Source organism: Chelonoidis abingdonii, chromosome 9, assembly GCF_003597395.2.
Source record: "Chelonoidis abingdonii isolate Lonesome George chromosome 9, CheloAbing_2.0, whole genome shotgun sequence".
NCBI lineage: Eukaryota > Metazoa > Chordata > Testudines > Testudinidae > Chelonoidis > Chelonoidis abingdonii.
In genome coordinates, this window is record NC_133777.1 from 45,704,392 (window position 1) to 45,723,745 (window position 19,354).

Below are 19,354 nucleotides of genomic sequence, written 5' to 3' on the forward strand. Positions count from 1 at the left end.
AGAGAGGGAAGAGCATCTTCGCAGGCAGGCTGGCTAACCTAGTGAGAAGGGCTTTAAATTAGGTTCGCCAGGGAATGGTGACCTAAGCCCAGAGGTAAATGGGGAAGTGGGATACCGCGAGGAAACACAAGGAGGAGAGTACAAGACAGGAAGCCTCCTGATTCATACTGAGAAAGTAGGGCAGTCAGCTAGTTATTTTAGGTGCCTATATATGAATGCAAGAAGCCTGGCAAACAAGCAGGAAGAATTGAAAGTCCTGGCATAATCAAGGAACTATGATGTGATTGGAATAATAGAAACTTGGTGGGGCAGTTCACATGACTGGAGCACTGTCCTGGGTGGGTATAAACTGTTTAGGAAGGACAGGTACGGGAGGAAATGTGGAGGAGTTGCATTGTGTGTAAGAGAGTGGTATGATTGCTCAGAGCTCCAGCATGAAACTGGAGAAAAGCCTGTTGAGACTCTTTGGGTTAAGTTTAGAGGCAAGAGCAACAAGGGTGATGTCTTGCTGGGCGTGTGCTATAGACCACCTGGTCAGAACGATGAGATAAATGAGGATTTCTTCGAACAACTAACTGAAGTTTCCAAATCACAGGCTCTGGTTCTAATAGGGGATCCTTACATCTGCTGGGAGAGCAAGACAGCGATGCACAGATAATCCAGGAAGTTTTTGGAGAATGTTGGGGACAACTTCCTGGTACAAGTGATGGAGGAACCAACTAGAGGCCATGCTCCTCCTGACCTGCTGCTTACAAACAGGGAAGAATTAGTAGGGAAGTATAAATGGGTGGCAATCTAGGCAGCAGTGACAATGAGATGGTTGAGTTCAGGATCTTGACAATAGAAAGAAAAGAGAGTAGCAATATCCACACCCTGGTCTTCAGAAAAGCAGACTTAGATTCGCTTACGGAACTGATGGGCAGGATCCCCTGGGAGGCTAATATGAGGGGGAAAGGAGTGCAGAAGAGCTGGCTGTATTTTAAAGAAGCCTTATTGAGGGTGCAGGAACAAACCATCCCGATGTGCAAAAAGAAAAGCAACCAGCTTGGCTTAACAGTGAACTCTTCGGTGAGCTTAAACTCAAAAAGAAATCTTACAAGTAGAAATTTGGACAGATGACTAGGGAGGAGTATAAAAATATTGCTCAGGCATGCAGGAGTGAAAGCAGGAAGGACAAATCACACCTGGAGTTACAGCTAGCAAAGGATGTTAAGAGTAACAAGAAGGGTTTCTTCAGGTATGTTAGCAACAAGAAGAAGGTCAGGGAAAGTGTGGGACCCTTAATGAATGGGGGTGGCAACATAGTGAGACATGATGCGGAAAAAACTGAAGTACTCAATGCTTTTTTTGCCTCTGTCTTCAGAGACAAGGTCAGCTCCCAGACTGCTGCACTGGGCAACATAGTATGGGAAGGACCTGAGTGCTCAGTGGTGAAAGAACAGGTTAAGGACTTAGAAAAGCTGGACGTGCACAAGTCCATCAGTCCAGATCTAATGCATCCAAGGGTGCTGAGGGAGTTGGCTGATGTGATTGCAGAGCCAATGGCCTTTATCTTTGAATATTCGTGGTGATCGGGGAAGGTCTCGGACGATTGGAAAAAGGCAAATATAGTGCCCATATTTTAAAAAGGGAAGAAAGAGAACCCAGGGAACTACAGACCAGTCAGCGTCACCTCCGTCCCGGCAAAATCATGGAGCAGGTCCTCAAGGAAACCATTTTGAAGCACTTGAAGGAGAGGAAGGTGATCAGGAACAGTCAACATGGATTCACCAAGGGCAAGTCATGCCTGATCAACCTGATTGCCTTCTATGATGAGATAACTGGCTCTATGGATATGGGGAAAGCAGTGAACATGATATATCTTGACTTTAGCAAAGCTTTTGATACGATCTCCCACAGTATTCTTGCCAGCAAGTTAAAGAAATATGGGCTAGACTATAAGATGGATAGAAAGCTGGCTAGATTATTGGGCTCAACGGGTAGTGATCAACAGCTTGATGTCTAGTTGGCAGCCAGTATCAAGCAGAGTGCCCCAAGGGTCAGTCCTGGGGCCAGTTTTGTTCAACATCTTTATTAATAATCTGGATGATGGGATGAATTGCATCCTCAGCAAGTTTGCAGATGACACTAAACTAGGGGGAGAGGTAGATACGCTGGAGGGTATGGATAGGATCCAGAGTGACCTAGACAAATTGGAGGATTGGGCCAAAAGAAATCTGTTGAGGTTCAACAAGGATAAGTGCACAGTCCTCCACTTAGGAAGGAAGAATCCTATGCACAGCTACAGGCTGGGGACCGACTGGCTTAAGCAGCCGTTCTGCAGAAAGGGACCTGGGGATTACAGTGGATGAGAAGCCGGATATGAGTCAGCAGTTTGCCCTTGTTGCCAAGAAGGCCAATGGCATATTGGGCTGTAGGAGCATTGCCAGCAGATTGAGGGAAGTGATTATTCCCCTCTATTAGGCACTGGTGAGTCCATACGTGGAGTATTGTGCACAGTCTTGGTCCCCCCACTACAGAAGGGAAGTGGACAAATTGGAGAGAATCCAGTGGAGGGCAACTAAAATGATCAGGTGGCTGGAGCACATGATTTAGGAGAAGAGGCTAAGGGAACTGGGCTTATTTAGTCTGCAGAAGAGAAGGGATTTGATAGCAGCCTTCAACTAACTGAAAGGGGGGTTCCAAAGAGGATGGAGCTTGGCTGTTCTCATTGGTGGCAGATGACAGAACAAGCAGCATTTGTCTCAAGTTGCAGTTGGGGAGGTCTAGGTTGGATATTGGGAAACACTATTTCACTAGGAGTGTGGTAAAGCACTGAAATGGGTTACCTCGGAAGGTGGTGGAATATCCATCCTTAGAGGTTTTTAAGGCCCAGCTTGACAAAGCCCTGGCTGGGATGATTTGGTTGGTGTTGGTCCTGCTTTGAGCAGGAGGTTGGACTATATGACCTCCTGAGGTCTCTTCCAACCCTAATATTCTATGATTCTTTGTAATTTGACCGAGTTTCCACTTTTTGTAGGACTCTTTTTTGAGTTTTAGATCATTGGAGATCTCCTGGTTAAGCCAGGGTGGTCTCTTGTCATACCTCCTATCTTTCCTCCCTCATAGTTGAGGCCAATAACCAGATGGAGAGGCAGGGTCAACCCAGAGCTATGCCCCAGAATAAAGACTCAAAAAGATTGGATCTGTTTGGGCGAAACATTTATTCATCTTCCATCCTTCAGTTGAGAGTGGCCAACCACCAAGCCCTCCTTGGCTGCTATGACTACAATATGTGGCAGTCTATGGCCAAATTTGAGGTCTTGCTGCCTGAAGGGTCCTGGAAAGAATTCCGGGCAATCCTCAAAGAGGGCACGGCTGCAGCGGGAGCAGCCCTCAAAGCAGCCTCGGATGCAGCAGACTCCGCGGCTCGCACCCTAGCCTCAGCTCCATGTGAAGGGCATCCTGGCTACTCCTCTCAGGTCTGTCAGTTGAGGCTTAGCAATCGATGAAGGACCTCCCCTTCGACAGCCAGGCCCTGTTTGCAGAGCAGAGGGACAGTAAACTGCATGGCCTTAAAGACTTCCGCACTACCCTGAAAAGTCTGGGGCTGTATGTTCCCCGTCCAGCCTGTACGTGGTTCAGACTGCAACAATCTCAGGGCCAAGGGAGTCAACCCCACCAGGAGACCCCCCCATAAGAAGAGTAGGGGCTACAAGCGCCACCCAAACTACCCACCTCCACTGTCTGCCCAGTTGGGCTCGACCTGAAATAAGCAGGGGGGCAAGTGAGCGTTTAGACGGTGTGCTCGAGGGCGACCAACTCTCAGGTCCAGTAGGATGTCGCTGTGCTGCAAGCCACATATGTCATTCCCTGGGCCTACTGGTGAATTAAAAAAAAGTCTACATTAGTTCTGGTGCAAAGGATAGAGGTCATTGGAGTGGTGCTCAACTCAACCTGTGCCAGAGCACTCCTGCCACTAGAAAGATTCCAGATGTTGACAGACCTCATCACAGAAGTCTCTGCGTTCCTCCTGACTATGGCCAGGGTTTGCCTATGCCTACTGAGTCACATGGCAATGTGTACATACATTGTCCGCCATGCCAGGCTCCAGATGCGGCCCCTGCAGCAATGGCTGGTGATGGTCTATTCCCAGTCCAGAGATCACCTGGACAAGGTCGTTACCATTCCCCCGGCGGTACTCACCTCACTGCGATGGTGGACTGATCACACAACGGTCCTAGAGGGAATTCTGTTTGACACCCCTCATCATTCCATCAAGTTGATATCGGACACCTCAGACTTTGGTTGGGACGCGCACCTCGGTGACCTCCAGACCCAGGGTATGTGGTCCCCAGAGATGACGTTACACATAAACATCAAAGAACTTGGGGTGGTCCACTTGGCATGCAGTGTCTTTCTACCTCACCTGTTGGGAAAGGTGGTGAGAGTCCTGACAGACAACAGGGCCTCAATGGTCTACATCAACAGGCAAGAGGGAGCACGTTCGTAGACCCTCTGCCAAGACACACTCCATCTCTGGGACTTCTGTATCAGCCACAAAATCCATTTGGAAGCTTGTCACCTCCCTGGTGTCAAGAACACACTAATGGATCAGCTCAGCAGGGACTTCTCCTCTCACCACGAATGGTCACTCTACCCAAAGGTAGTCCGTATGATTTTCCAAGAGGTGGGGAACTCTTAAGTAGACATGTTCGCTACCAGGCTAAACAGGGAATGCCACTGGTTTTGTTTGTGCCAAGGCCTGGGCAAAGACTCCCTCTCCGATGTCTTCCTCCTGTCATGGTCAGGAAACTTGATATACGCATTCCCTCCAATTCCTCTCATCAGCAGGTCCTAGCAAAGTTCAAAAGAGACAAGACACAGATTATCATGATCGCCCTGGTGGGGCCTCACCAGCACTGGTTTGTCACGGTTATGAACCTCGCAGCAGCCCCTCCCTGGCCCCTGCTCAACCGACCGGACATTCTGTCACAGGACAAGGGTCGGCTCCTGCACCCCAACCTCATGACCCTCCTCCTCTTGGCATGAATGAGGTCCAACAGGTCCTCCTGGGAAGCAGGAAGCCCTCAACTAGACTGACTTACCTGGCCAAGTGGACAAGGTTTTCCCACTGGGCGACCAAGTGTGGCATCTCTCCCTCATGCTCTTCTGTACAGTTTATTTTAGACTACCTGCTTCATCTGAGGAACCAGGGCCTGGCACACTCCTCCATTAGAGTGCATCTCACGGCCATCTCTGCTTTTCACCCACCAATCCAAGGCCAGATGGTGTTTTCTCATGACATGATGGTCAGATTCTTGAGAGGCCTTGAGAGATTTGTCCCACAGGTACATACCCCTATCCCACAGTGTGATCTTAACTTGGTCCTCTCCAGGCTCACAGGCCTGCCCTTTGAGCCACTGGGCTTCTGCTCCCTTTCCCACCTATCATGGAAGGTCACTTTCTTGGTGGTGGTGACATCAGCAAGGCATGTCTCTGAGATTAAAGCCTTGACCTCAGAACCTCTGTACATGATATTGTACAAAGACAAGGTCCACCTGAGACCTCACCCGGCCTTCCTGCCAACCTGTCTACCTTCCATATGAATCAGGGCATCTTCCTCCCGCTGTTCTGTCTTAAGCCGCACAAGACCAGTGAGGAGTGGTGGCTGCATGACCTGGACACCCAAAGGGTGCTGGCTTTTTACCTAGTGCATACCATGTCTTTCTGTAAATGGACTCAGCTCTTCATTGCCACAGCAGATAGGATGAAGGGCCTTCCGGTGTCCTCTCAGAGAATTTCCAACTAGATCACCTTTTGCATATGGATCTGTTACAGTCAGGCATCCTCAGTGGCTTTCCTGGCACACATCCCTATCCAGGAGATCTGTAGAGCTGTGATGTAGTCCTGTGTCCAAACGTTCATGGCACATTATGCCATCACTTAGCAGGCCAGAGACAACGCTCGGTTTGGCAGAGCTGTGTTGCAATCTACACATCCGTGAACTCCTACCCGCCTCCAGGGGTACTGCTTGGGAGTCACCTAATATAGAATGAACATGAACAAGCACTCAAAGAAGAAAAGACAGTTACCTTTTCCGTAACTGGTTTTCTTCGAGATGTGTTGCTCATGTCCATTCCATAACCCGCCCTCCTTCCCAATTGTCGGAGTTTCCAGCAAGAAGGAGCTGAGGGTGAGGGGACCCAGTGATGCCCCTTATACTGTGCCATGTGGGCGCTACTCCAGAAAGCACCAGAGCCAGTCCCCTATAGATACTGCTAAGGGAAAAACTTCCGGCCCCAGTGCATGTGGCCAGCACACACACACACATAATATGGAATGGACATGAACAACATATCTCAAAGAACACCAGTAACGGAAAAGGTAACTGTCTTTTTTCCTGGTGCCTCTCAATTCTCCGGTACCTACCGCACAGGGTGGACAGTGATCCCCAACACTATTACCCACCCCACTTTTGGATTATGTTGAAGGAGATTCTTCTGATTCTCAGATTTCTGTCCTTGATTTTCTCATCTACCATGGAAGGGACTACTCACCTGTCACCTAACCTGGAAGCTTTGCTCTTGGAATTTCCCTATCTCAAGCCCTGCCTCACTAGTATGAGCATCATGGCTCCCTCAGTGGCCTTTTTGGGATCCGTAGGCTTTTTATCTCCAGCAGTTCTCAATAGCTCCTGATTTTTCCCATGGAGAACATAGAGAGAGACGTGTGCCTGATGCACCACTTCCTCCTTAACAGTCTGAACCTCTAAAGGAGACTTTCAGGTGCGACCTCAGATGGAATGGTTCATCATTGTCTCCAGATAAGGCTGTAATGCCTCCACCACTGCCTTTGGTGGATGATTTCAAGCAATTTCAGGAGCTCATGAAGAGCCTTCTCCATATCCCATTAGACTAGAGCAGGGGTTGGCAACCTTCCAGACGTGGTGTGCCGAGTCTTCATTTATTCACTCTATTGTAAGGTTTCACGTGCCAGTAATACATTTTAACATTTTTAGAAGGTCTCTTTCTATAAGTCTATAATATATAACTAAACTACTGTTGTATGTAAAGTAAATAAGGGTTTTAAAATGTTTGAGGCTTCATTTAAAATTAAATTAAAATGCAGAGCCCCCCCGGACCAATGGCCAGGACCGGGCAGTGTGAGTGCCACTGAAAATCAGTTCCCGTGCCACCTTCGGAACACCTGCCATAGATTGCCTACCCCAGAACTAGAGGATGTCCAGGAGTCACAACATAAACTTTTGAACATCCTGTGTGCAACACCTTCTGAATGAGTGGCTTGACCCATGAATGAGGATTCTGCTAACACCATTTGGCAGACTGGTTATAGCATCAGTTACTTGTAAATGGGCAGACAAAAAGTACTCTGTGCCAGCAAAAAAAAATTTAATTTTCCCATCCTTCACCAAAGTCTTTACTTGTGGAGGCAGTTAACCAGCATAGCAGACACCATAAAAAGCCTACAGCTTTATGATAGGGACCAAAAACAACTCTGTCTCTTCAGTCACAAGATAATCTTCAGCAACTCTGCAATTCAGGATTGCAAATTACCAAACTCTGATGTCAAAGAATCATAGAACTGTACGGCTGGAAAGGACCTCAAGAAATTATCAAGTCTGGCTGCTTGCGCTGGGGCATAGCCAAGTAAATCTAGAGCATCCCTGAAGGTATTTCTCCAATCCATTTTTAAAAACCTCCAATGACAGGGATTCCACAACCTCCTTTGGAAGCCTATTCCAGAGCTTAGCTACCCTTACAGTTATAAAGCTTTTCCTAATATCTAATCTAAATTTCCCTTTCTGCAGATTAAATCCACTGCTGCTTGTCCTACCTTCTATGGACATGGACAACAATTGATCAGTCTTCTTTATAACAGCCTATAACATATTTAAAGACTGTTAATAAGTCTCCTCTCAGTCTTCATTTCTCAAGACTAAACGCACCCAGATATTTTAATCTTTCCTCATAGGTCAGGTTTTCTAAACCTTTCATCATTTTTGTTGCTGTCCTTTGGACACTCTGTGCAAGACCTCCTTTTTGATGGACTTAAACTCTTTTCAGATTCCACCAATGAATCTCTTCTTACCTTGAAGGACTGCAGGGCCTTACATACCTGCAAAGCAGAGGAAATTTAGTAGAACTCAAACCACACAGAAATCCTGACCAGTCTAACTCTCTATCTGTCATAGATCTACAGAACCACCTAAATTTGCGACCAAGTGTCAATTTTCATGGTTTTGTCAATGGCCCAGAATTTCCCCACCTTGGGAATCTTCAGCTTCATCAGCCTAGCCACCTCCCACCTTTTAGAGATTGATTTTCCTGGCTCTTGACCTGGGGAACAGATTAAATCCGACAATTGGGTCATAAAGGTTGTAAAATCAGGTTACTCTATCTAGTTTAAACCCCTTACCAGCACCACCATCCTCCTCCTCCATCCCTTTTCAGGGACCCATCTCATGACCATTTATTGGGACAGGAAGTCATCTCTGTTTTACACATAGGGCCCATAGATACAGCTCTAGTCCACCACAGGGGAAGGGATTATATTCCAAGTATTTTCTGATCCCTAAAAATAACATGGGATGGAGACTGATATCAGATTTCAGACTTCTAAACACCTTTGTGATATCACATAAATTTAGGCTGGCGACTCTCACGGCTATAATTTCATCATTAGATTCCAGGGATTAGTTCGTGGCCCTTGATCTTCAACATGCATTTTTTTCACATTCCATTTCAGCCCCTCACAAGAAGTTTCTTTGTTTTATAGTCAACCAGGATCACTTCCAGTATCGATTGCTTCTGTTCAGCCTCTTCTCTGCACCAAGGGTGTTCTCAGAGGTTATATCAGTGGTAGCCACTTATCTATGACAGCTAGGAGTAATCATCTTCCCTTACCTCGATGATTGGCTGCTTAAGGACTCATTGTACCACAAAGTGTTTCTGCAGTGCAGATAACCATGTCTCTATTCTACAGATTAGGTCTTCAACTCAACATAGAAAAACCCATTCTGACCTCAGTAGAGTAGCTATATTTCATAGGGATGTCTCTGGATGCTGTATCAGCCAGGGCTTACCTACCTGTTGACAGGTTTATGACCCTAACAAACCTCATCTCCAGGTTTCAAATAAGCCCCCAACCATCGGAGAGAAGTTGTCTTCAATGCTATGACTTGTACTTTTGTAAAGCAATATGCCTGGTATATAGCTGGTATATAAACAGTCACGCCCTCATCTCAACCTGTTACCTTCCAGGCATACAAAACACAATGTTTGACGACCTGAGCAGGCACTCCCTAGATTCTAACTGGGACTCAGACTCTCAAATTCTCAGACATATTCTTCTCACTTGGGGGCTTCCAGAGGTGGACTTTGCCATCACCACCAACAGGAAGTGCAAGAAATTCTGCTTGAGATATGGGCTGGGTCCCAATCCCTAGGAGATACCTTCATCATTTTTTGGACAAGAGGTCTTCTTAAGGTATACTCCCAAAACCATTGATCCTCAGTGTGTTGAACAAGATTAAACACGACAAAGTCAGAATTATTCTAGTTCTACCAACTTGGCAGAGACATGTGTGGTATCCTTACCTGATTCACCTCATTTCTTGTCCACCATTGAGACTTCCAAACATTTTAATTCCAGTTAGACTCTTCATCTCAACTTGAGAATGCTTCAGCTCAGAGCTTGGCTCCCTGATGCTTCTTGGGGCCGGAGATTTCAGCAGAAGTACATCAGGTATTGTTAAAGAGCAGGAAGATATCTACCTGAAACACTGAACATCGAAAATGGAAAAGATTCCATCACTAGTGTGCCCAGGGGCAGTTTTCCTCTCTGCTATTCTCAATTATCTGTCGAAATTTAAAAAAGATAACTGTTTCTCTGAGTTCCATCAAGTTTCACTTGGTGGCTATCACAGCCTTTCATTCACTGGTAGAGGGATTCTCACTGTTTGCCTACCCGACAACAGCATGATTCATCAAGGGATTGATTAATGGCTTTCTGCAAATTAAAGGGCCCACTTTTAAACTTGGTTCTTAATTCCCTTATGAAACCTCCCTTTGAGATACTATGTGTTCTCTATTTAAGCTATCAATGAAAGAGGCTTTTTTGGTGGCCATCACTTCTGCCAGGAGAGTTGGAGAAATGGGAACTTCAATGGCAGATCCTCCTTTTACATTTTTCTTCTAGGACAAAATTTTAATTACAGCCACATCCTAAGTTTCTTCCTAAAATATCTTCTGAATTTCATATTAACCAGGTTATTTATCTTTCAGTTTTTATCCCAAAGCCACACCAGACTAGAGAGGAAACTATCCTCCATACCTTGGATGTTAAAAGGGTGTTTAACTTCTATCTGGACAGACCCCAACTGTTTAGACTGTTTCTTTTGTGGACAGATCCAAAGGATCCACAGTTTTTGTCCAAAAACGATCAAGATAGATCTTGGGGTATATTATCTCTTGTTATGAGGCTGCCAGCATTCAGCGTCCTCCTTTCTTTCTGCCCATTCAACAAGGTCCTAGTCTACCTCAGTTTAGAATATTGAAAGATGTTCCAGTTGTTGAAATCTGTAAAACTGCAAGCTGGATCTCAGTACATAATTTCTCTAAACATTATGCATTGGTTCATGCATCCAGTTCAGAGGTTTTGGTTGGCATTGCAATTCTATCTTCAGTGTTAGATCCAGCTCTGCAGCTCCTTTCTCCTTCTGATGATATTGCTTGGGAATCACCTGAAGTAGAGCACTCACAGGGACACTACTTGAAGAAGAAGAAGAGGTTACTCACTTTGTGCAGTAATTGGAGTTCTTTGAGATGCGTGTCCCTCTGGGTGCTCCACTATTTGCCCTCCTTCCCCTCTGATTCAGAGTTTTGGCTTGCAGGACTTTACCATAGAGACCGAAACAAGGGTCATTCACCCATACAGCTCTTTATATCCGCAGCATAGGGCATGAGGCTGTCTGGAGTATGTGTGCAGGCCAAATGGGCTCTGCTAACGAAAAACCTTGATCAAAGGCACATGGGGCGTGTATACACCTGAAATGGAGCTCCAGCAGGGGGAATTCCAGATGAAGGCTGGACAGAACTGTGTAGTAAAGCGTCACAGCACCTGCCTGACCTAAGCTCAGACTTTCTTGAGCAGTCCGTTTACATACACCTCAGCTGGAGTGCTGTGTCCAATTTTGGTTGCCAATATATAGAAGGAGTGTAGAGAATCTGGAAAGGATCCAGAAGAGAGTGACAAAGATGATCAGAGGGATGGAACACAAACCATATGAGCAAAGGCCAAAGGACCTGGGTATGTTTAGTTTGGAAAAGAGGAGGTTAAGGGGGAGGGACACAATAGCAGTCTTCAAATACTTGAAAGGCTGCCATTAAAAAGGTGGATTAGATTAGTGTTTCAGGGATGCTGTTTTAATTAGTCTCTCCTTAGCCAGTCTCCTGGTTCTGAAGAGGCCTATACTGCTGGTTAAGTTCCAAGAACTGGAATCTGCAAAGGCAGTTTTGTGCGAAAGAGGTTGGTTACTCCCTGTAACTGCAGATCTCTGAATACATTGCCTCCACAAATTCACACCCTCCCCAACTCAGAGACTGTTATCCAAACAGGTGAATAGGAATGGAGGGAGCAGGGGTTTCAGTCTTCTTTTTAACCATACTTTGTGTGCAAACTTGCACGCAACGAGGCAGGGGCCCTAGCTGAACTAACTACTTTAAAAGATTCAGGATGTATGACTCCTAAAAGGGGAGTTTTTGAGGCAAATAGGTCTGGGCAACTTCATGTTTGGATAAGTAACTGATTGCAGTTTTCTTATTCTTTAACTATTGTGCTAGCAATGAGCCCTGACCTTCAGCATATCCCTCCAACTTTCTTTTGGGCCATTTCGTGAGTAATCTAGTGTTTGAGTCTAGCGTAAAAACCAAATCCTGTGTAAGACAGCCCTCCAAATTCTGGAGTGTAGTGTGAACTTGCAGTTGTAGAAACCCTTGCTTTGCTGTTAATGTCAAGTTGGGGAGAATGTAAGACATACAAATGCTGCCCTCTTGAGAAATTCAAGTATTCATGCCTCTCAAGCAGAAAGAAAAGTGTAGAGAGAAAAAAAGGCCTCCAGTTTGAATGTATTGGATGAGAATTCTGCTGATTATAAGCAGAATCTTCTGCATCTCATCCTGTGCTTGTCACCATCTATCTAACATTATTTAATTAACCAAAGGTACTGTAATACTTGCTCATGTTTGTTGGGAAATTAAATTCCCTCAGACTGAAATGGTTTTCACAGTTTGAGTTCACATTTACAACATTTACAATATTAACATGCTTTATTAGGCGTGAAGTTTACAGCCTAGAGTTACACAGGAAGGCTCTAAAAGGAGCTGATCCTCATTTTCTCAAGAGGACTCTCGGTGAAAGCAGGACCAAGAGTGGTGTGTTTTTTCAGCATAAGAAAAATGATGAGAAGACTGATTTCGGGGGCGGGGGGGGTTGTTTTTATACTAGGGGTAGAGCATGAATTTGATGTTAAAATAAGTCCACTTGATTTCCTTCTCAATCTGATGAATGGCTGTCTACCTTGTACTGTGCCTTTGAGGGAGAAGGGAGGGGTTCAGTGCATTGCTGTATGTGTGCATGCCCATCTGTATGTTAAGCGTTTTTTCTGTCTTGTGTCCATTCACAGCTGTGATTAGCGCTCATCCCATCCATTCACTCGATAACCCTCACCATCATTTCCACTCCGGCAGCCTCGCTTCTCCAACTGGCAGCTATCTCCATCATCAGGTCAACCCTTGGCCGATTGGCACAGCCATGTCCCATTCAGACAGGGCCAATTCCACAGGTGAGAGATGAATGACCAGGTAGCATTCATTTGAAAGGGAACTATTCGCAAAACGTATGTGGAAAGCAAAGTTCCAAGGAAAACCCTCAAGTCATCTTTAGTAGTTTGATCTGATCAGTCTCCTTTGTTCTTATTGGCTCCTTAGAAGTGAGAAAATAACATACTTATGCCTACTGATATTTTTTTCTTTTCCAATGTTAGACAATGTGTTTCCTTGTTTTGAATGAAACTAAAATTAACGTTTGTTTTTTTTGCGTGGCAGCTGCAACTTACCTTGCACCACACCTCATCACAGTGAAAAATGTGCTTTGTATAACCAGTTCAGGACTGAGAGCCCATCTCTGAGAATAGTATTTTCTAGTTCATTCCTACTGAAGACCAGCAATGGAACAGAAGAATTACCAGCTTTATTTGTATTTCTCAGTAATGGAGTGATGAGTTAAGAATGAACAAAATCCCCTTGATACTTATGAATATTTTGTCCCATTATCTGAATTTTGCATGGGTCAAATGTTGAGCCTGCGATATCGGATAGTGTCCTTTTTTAGCATCTATAGAAACTGAAACCCTGTTTACATTTAATTTGTGCACACTTAGAATATTAATAACTTTCCTAGTTTGTTAAAACAACAAGAAAAAACTTGATCTTTCCTACATAATGTTTTTTAAGCTTCAAGCCCAGTGGTGTGTAAGTACAGTTCTTGCAGTATTCCTATTAAAGCAGCCAGTGCTATGAGAAATATGTAGGCAACATTGCTGTGTATGCTGTAAGAATCACAAATAGTTAAACTTCTTAGGATACAATGAATGCAGTGCCTCTAGTCTGTTGTTCTGAATACTTATAAGGTACCATAGGCAATAATGAAGCTTGTACTGTTGTTTTCTGGAATGTTTCAGTTCATAAGCAAAGCTTCAAATACCTCATGAAGCTGCTAATATGCAGGTAAAAGATTGTGTTGTAGTAGAAGGTATTGCTTGCTTGCTTGCTTGTTTTTGTACTCTTCAAATGATTATGGGAGTAGCAGCTCTTGCAGCCAAGATATTTTCTTGTGCACAGACTAGGTTAGATAGAGATGCCATAAAAATGCAAGATTCCCTTTCATTCCCCTGCCTTCATAATACTCTAGAAGATTTTGGTTTCATCTATATATCACAATGATTGGTGATAATATAAACATCTAGGTATTTTTAGTAGTTACAAAGTTGTGGAATGTTCTAGTCTCAAATTAGAATTAAGATGTGCATCACATGCTGTTTATTCCTTAAGCAAAAGCTGATGATGATGCAGAATTTCACAGTGACTTTGTGATTTGCCATATCGATTGCTTAGGTATTGGGCTGATGATGGTTTCCCTTTGGAGCTAGGTACTAAAATGAACTCTTTTCTAATAGTTGACTGACCACCACTTGGCATATTATATCTTGATTGCTGCATCCTATTTAGGCACAGTAACATAGACAAAAAGACAGAGAAGAATTTAAGTGCACACAGGTAACATTAGGATGAGTGTGGAGAAGAAGTCATTTGTGGGTATGCAATGTGGAAATGTGAATGGGATACACATTTTTAGATATTAAGATTTGAGACACACTGTTAGACCAATATCATAGACCAAATCTATATCTGAATTAGCAGTGATTTTGTTTTTCTCCTTGTGTTTATTAAATGCCTGAAAATAAGCTGCAGAAACCTTGTAAGACAGCAAAACATCTGGTCAGCTGTGGACTCCTTTGGTGCCAAAGGTTACATTGTCATGGGATGGCTGGGTTTTTGGGTTTTTGGTTTTGCTTTTTTTTTGTCTTATGGAATTTTTATGGACTTACTTCTTAAAACAGGGCAGTATTGGATGTTAAGTGCTCAGGTGATTGTTGATGCATGAATCTATTCCCTAGCTTTAACTAGGATCTTCAGGAAAAGCGCTTGGTAAAGACTCCTGCTTTGGTCACGTGTGGCTATTGGGATGTTGCAAAAGGAAATATTTAATAGCCTAGCTGAAAAGAGGGAAAAATAAGAAAATAAGTCCCATTTTTACTTTCCCATTGTAGAATCTGTTCGAAATACACCAAGCACAGACACCATGCCGGCTTCCTCATCTCAGACATGTTGTGCTGACCATCAAGAGCCAGAAAGTGCCACAGCATCTTATCTGGCCAACACACAGGAGGAGGATTCAGGTCAAAGTCTCCCTACTGCCCACGTCCGTCCCTCTCACCCTCTGAAGAGCTTTGCAGTGCCAGCAGTTCCACCCACAGGTTCCACATATGACCCAGCGTTGCCAAGCACACCGTTATTGACACAGCAAGGTGAGCGGAGTAGGGTGGAAGGATAAATGACATGGTATAGCTCTGAAAATCACAGTGCATATGCTGCACGTGGAGGAGGATAGAGTGACGAATAGTGGAGTTGTCAGTGGAGATAGATGAGGGAAGGAGAGGAAGGGGATCAAGAGGAAAACGAGGAGATGCTTTTGGGAAAGATTGCACCTGACATCCAAGGAGAGATGTTAGAGAGGAAGCCAGAGATAAGTCTGGGCTGAATTTCATACATTTAGTTTTCAAGCACAGCAGTAAACTTCATCTTCAGGTATTTGGATAATCCAAAGGGATGTTCAATCCAACATGCATTAATTTGAAGCATTAGTTCTAACCCACTGGAAAACAGTTGTGTTCTGATAGAACCCTTTTGATCTGGCCAATTCAAGAGCATTCTCCACGCTGTAGCAATGCTTCTGACATTCTCATAACCACCTTCTCCATCTGGACAGGGAAATTATGGCTAAGAGACAAAGTTCCCTGTAAATTGCGTGGCCACACAGTAGCCTATTTAGTGCCACATAGGCACTCAGGGAATCCCCACCTAGCCCAGCCCCCAACCTGTCATGGAAGGGGCGTCCCTCCCCTGGCCCCAACTCAGCCTGCAGCCCGGACCTGCTGCAGCTGGGTCAGTGTGGCCAGATCGGCCAGGGCAGTGCGGCCCAGGCCAGCCTCAGAGTGGCCCAGACCCGGTGGGGTTGCGCAGCCCAACCCTGGATTGGCCTGGACCCAGGCACAGCCAGGGTGGCCCAGCCCCGGCCCAGACCTACTGGGGTTGGGGAAGGGGTGCCTGTCCTGCAGCCCCAGCCCCAGAGCTGCTGCGGTGGGAGGAGACGCCTCTCCCCCTCATACCAAATGCTGCTGCGGGGAGAGAGCACTGAGGGGAGTCCTCTCTCCCCACCGTAGCCCCGCAGCACCCTCCTGCACTCCAAACTCCTCATCCGTGGGCCCACTCCAGAGCCCGCACCCCCAGCCAGAGCCCTCACCCCCTGCATTCAACCCTCTGCCCCAACCCTGAGCCCCCTCCCACACTCCGAACCTCTTGGCCTCACCTCTACCACATGAATTTTGTTATGTGCACCAATATGAAGGTGATGTGTCACACATCACCTCCATATTTATGCACATAACAAAATTCATTCCACACATGTATGGGAAAAATTATAGGGAACACTGCTAAGAGTATGTAACATTTTTGCTTTAAGCTTCTAACCATCCAGTTCACTCGGTGAAGACTGCGTCGATCGGGACTTTAGGGAGAACTCGACCGCCTATGCCAGTGGTAGTGCCCAGTGCCCCCGATGTGCAGGAGACCACCAGGATGCTTGAGGACTCAGAAAGTGTAAGTGTATTTACAGCTTTCTTGGCAGCACTTAATACAGCATGACAAATCTCTCTGGATATTCGCAGAGAGCATTCAAGTAATGCTAACCATAAGGAAGGAGATTTCAAAAGCATAAAAGGCAGTTAGGCACCCAGGTCAGGCACTCAGGTATAAGAACCTATATAGACTAGACTAGACTAGAACTCCCATTGACAGTTAGTGGGCTTTGGGCTCTGAACTGTCTTTTATGCTCTTTGAAAATCTCACCCAGGGCAAACTCCTTTTATATTTTGTGGTGAAGTTAAGGACTTACTACTTAAATTTAAGGCCAAATAGTGATTGTTAGAGCCAAGCCTATGGTAATGCTATCTCAGTATACTACTGCCTTGATGTGTACTACTCCCTCTGTTCCACTCCAGGAGCCTTCCTGAGCAGAGATTGACAATTTTAACAAATGCAGCAGAACCTCAAGTTAACAAGCCTCTCAGTTAGGTGAACGTGGGATAATGTTGTTCCCCCAGGCTTACTGCACAGTTAGCTGAGGATGAGGAGTTGTCCAAGCCTCTGGTTTTCTCCTAACCTGTCTTGATGGAAAGAGGAGCAGGGTAAAGAGGAGCTATGTTAGACTTCTACACTGGACTGTATGTACCAAAGAATTACTAACCAGAGTGGGAAGCCCCAGCGAGCACTGTTTGCTTTCCTGGAAAGCCACTGCTGCTTCACATGCTATGATCTTGCCCAAGTTGGCATTTCATTTCCCTACAGTTGTTGTGAAAGAAGGCTGTGCCTGGATATAACTGTTACTAGAAATGCCATAGCTGTAATCTCATGCAGCAACCGTGTTTCATCCCAAAGATGAAGAGTGGGGGTGACAAAAGGGGATAGTTGAGGATTAGAGTCAAAACACTTAAACCTGTGACCCTAAATTCATATTTAGGCTCCTGAATGAAAGTGGCTTTATTTTCAAAAGTGTTGAGCAACCCTAGCTCCCTTCGAAGGCTGTGGGAGCTACAGATGCTCAGCATCTTTGGAAATGAGGCTACTTTTTTTTTTTTTTTTTTTTTTGGTAAGTGAGCAGTCTAACTAGGCATCCAGCTTTGAAAATGATAGCTAAAAATCCTTTGTAGCTGACACTACCATAGTACTGCTTCAAATCATTATCTTTGATGTACTTAGTGTTGTGGGTGCAGAAAATGTTTAATTTGAAATTTCTGTTTTTCTTCTCTTTTTCCACTTTCCTTGTGTTTTTTCTCTATCACACTGTATTTGTCAATAATTCACCCTTTTCGGTTCGATTTCTGTATGTTTTGTTGTGGTTTTATCTGCATGCCCAATTCTGGTGCACCCTTTGCCCATCTGTCTCTTACTCCTTTCATACTTCTGCAAAATTCCAGCATTTGAAAAATGATTGTTGGTTTCAATTTGTGCATTGACATAACCATCAAAATTTTTGCCTATATATGATTTATAGTCATATTGTATACCAGAGTCATTGATCATGCTTCCTCCCACTTTTCCTTAAATAGCCATTAACCCTCTTAAATCTCCTGCAGAACTATGAACCGGATGAGCTGACCAAAGAGATGGCCCACCTGGAAGGACTAATGAAGGACCTTAATGCCATCACTACAGCATGAACACCTTCACCAGGACATGACTCCAAATCCAGTTTCACAAGTCTTGGAACTCAGCCTTGGAACGCAAGGAATTGTACAGAGAAAGAGGGGGACAGCACACGAGAGCAGATGTAGAAAGCAAACAAACCAACTGGTGCATTAATGCTAATGCTGGTTAAAAAGATGACTTTTCTCCTCCTCGTCCTGAAACAAAGTCATTGCCAAGTTGAAGTCTTGTTTACCTGCTGAGACCATGCAGGATGGGACACTTCAGGTGAAATCTAGTGTCCAAGCAAGAGGGGAGGAAAAAATCAAATAGACTTTACATTCTTTTTCTGGTCAGGTTTTGTCTCAGTGGTGTGATTGCCCTGCCTTTTCAGTGTTGGACATTCGCATTTATGTACAAGTTTATTTGTGTGTTTTTATTTTATTTTATCTTTTTTTATAAAAAGGAAAAAAATTGTGTAATCTGAAGAAAAGAAAAAAAGAAAAGCGTTGTTTTCCACAGCCTAGACTGATGTTTGACTGCTTGTTCTATTGTGTATGGAAATTCATTGCCAGTGTGGAGTATTCTGTTTTGGGTTTTTTTATTCTGCATATAATTACATCCTCTTCCAGCAGTTAATCCATGGCCATTTGGGATGCTGCATTGCTATTTGTAAGCTCTTTTATTATTTTTATATTATAATTATTAAAAGCCTGACTTTCTCCTCTCATCACTGTGAGATTATAAATCTGTTTGAATTGAAATGTACCATTGAAAGACTTGTTTGTCACTTTTTGTGCAATTTCAATATTTTGGGGGGGGGGGGAGTTAATAAAAAGGGAGAATCATTTTCTTTTGAAAAGTTCTTAAAACTGATCAACACACTTGTTTTGCACTGTACTGATGGTAGACTTGTTTGTCACTTTTTGTGCAATTTCAATATTTTGGGGGGGGGGGGAGTTAATGGGGAAGGGGGAGGGGAGCCAGGGGCTATTGGGAGGTTTCCTTATTGTTGTTTTCCAGTCTTCATTTGTTCACTAAAAGACTGAGGAAAATGAAATCATCTTCTGTTATGTCCTTTCTTGTAACTTAATTATATCTCTGGTTATTAAATTGCAGTGGAAGTGTCATTTAGAACCATTTTTTAAAAGTTCCTCTTATACAGTAGGATTCCTTATGTACAGATGACATCATTTCTTTTGGCAACAGTGCTTGGATTTATTGTTAGCTATAATTTTAAAGATCCTACAGGTCTTAAAACTTCTAAGTGC

General features: G+C 44.4%; 1 protein-coding gene across 9 annotated transcripts in view; it reads left to right on the plus strand.

Annotated features, from left to right (window-relative positions):
• NEO1 (neogenin 1) overlaps window positions 1-18,876 on the plus strand; it is a 477,222-nt gene extending 458,346 nt beyond the window's left edge. For 7 of the 9 annotated variants that reach the window (XM_075069482.1, XM_075069483.1, XM_075069484.1 and 4 more), the window contains 4 exons: window positions 12,686-12,844; window positions 14,891-15,148; window positions 16,363-16,499; window positions 18,035-18,876. In XM_075069482.1, the coding sequence (XP_074925583.1) occupies window positions 12,686-12,844; window positions 14,891-15,148; window positions 16,363-16,499; window positions 18,035-18,118 (638 nt within the window). In that variant the 3' untranslated portion in view covers window positions 18,119-18,876. The remainder of the gene's footprint in view (window positions 1-12,685; window positions 12,845-14,890; window positions 15,149-16,362; window positions 16,500-18,034) is intronic. The other 2 variants (XM_075069491.1, XM_075069492.1) reach the window with 1 other exon arrangement.
• Window positions 18,877-19,354: the final 478 nt, after the last annotated feature.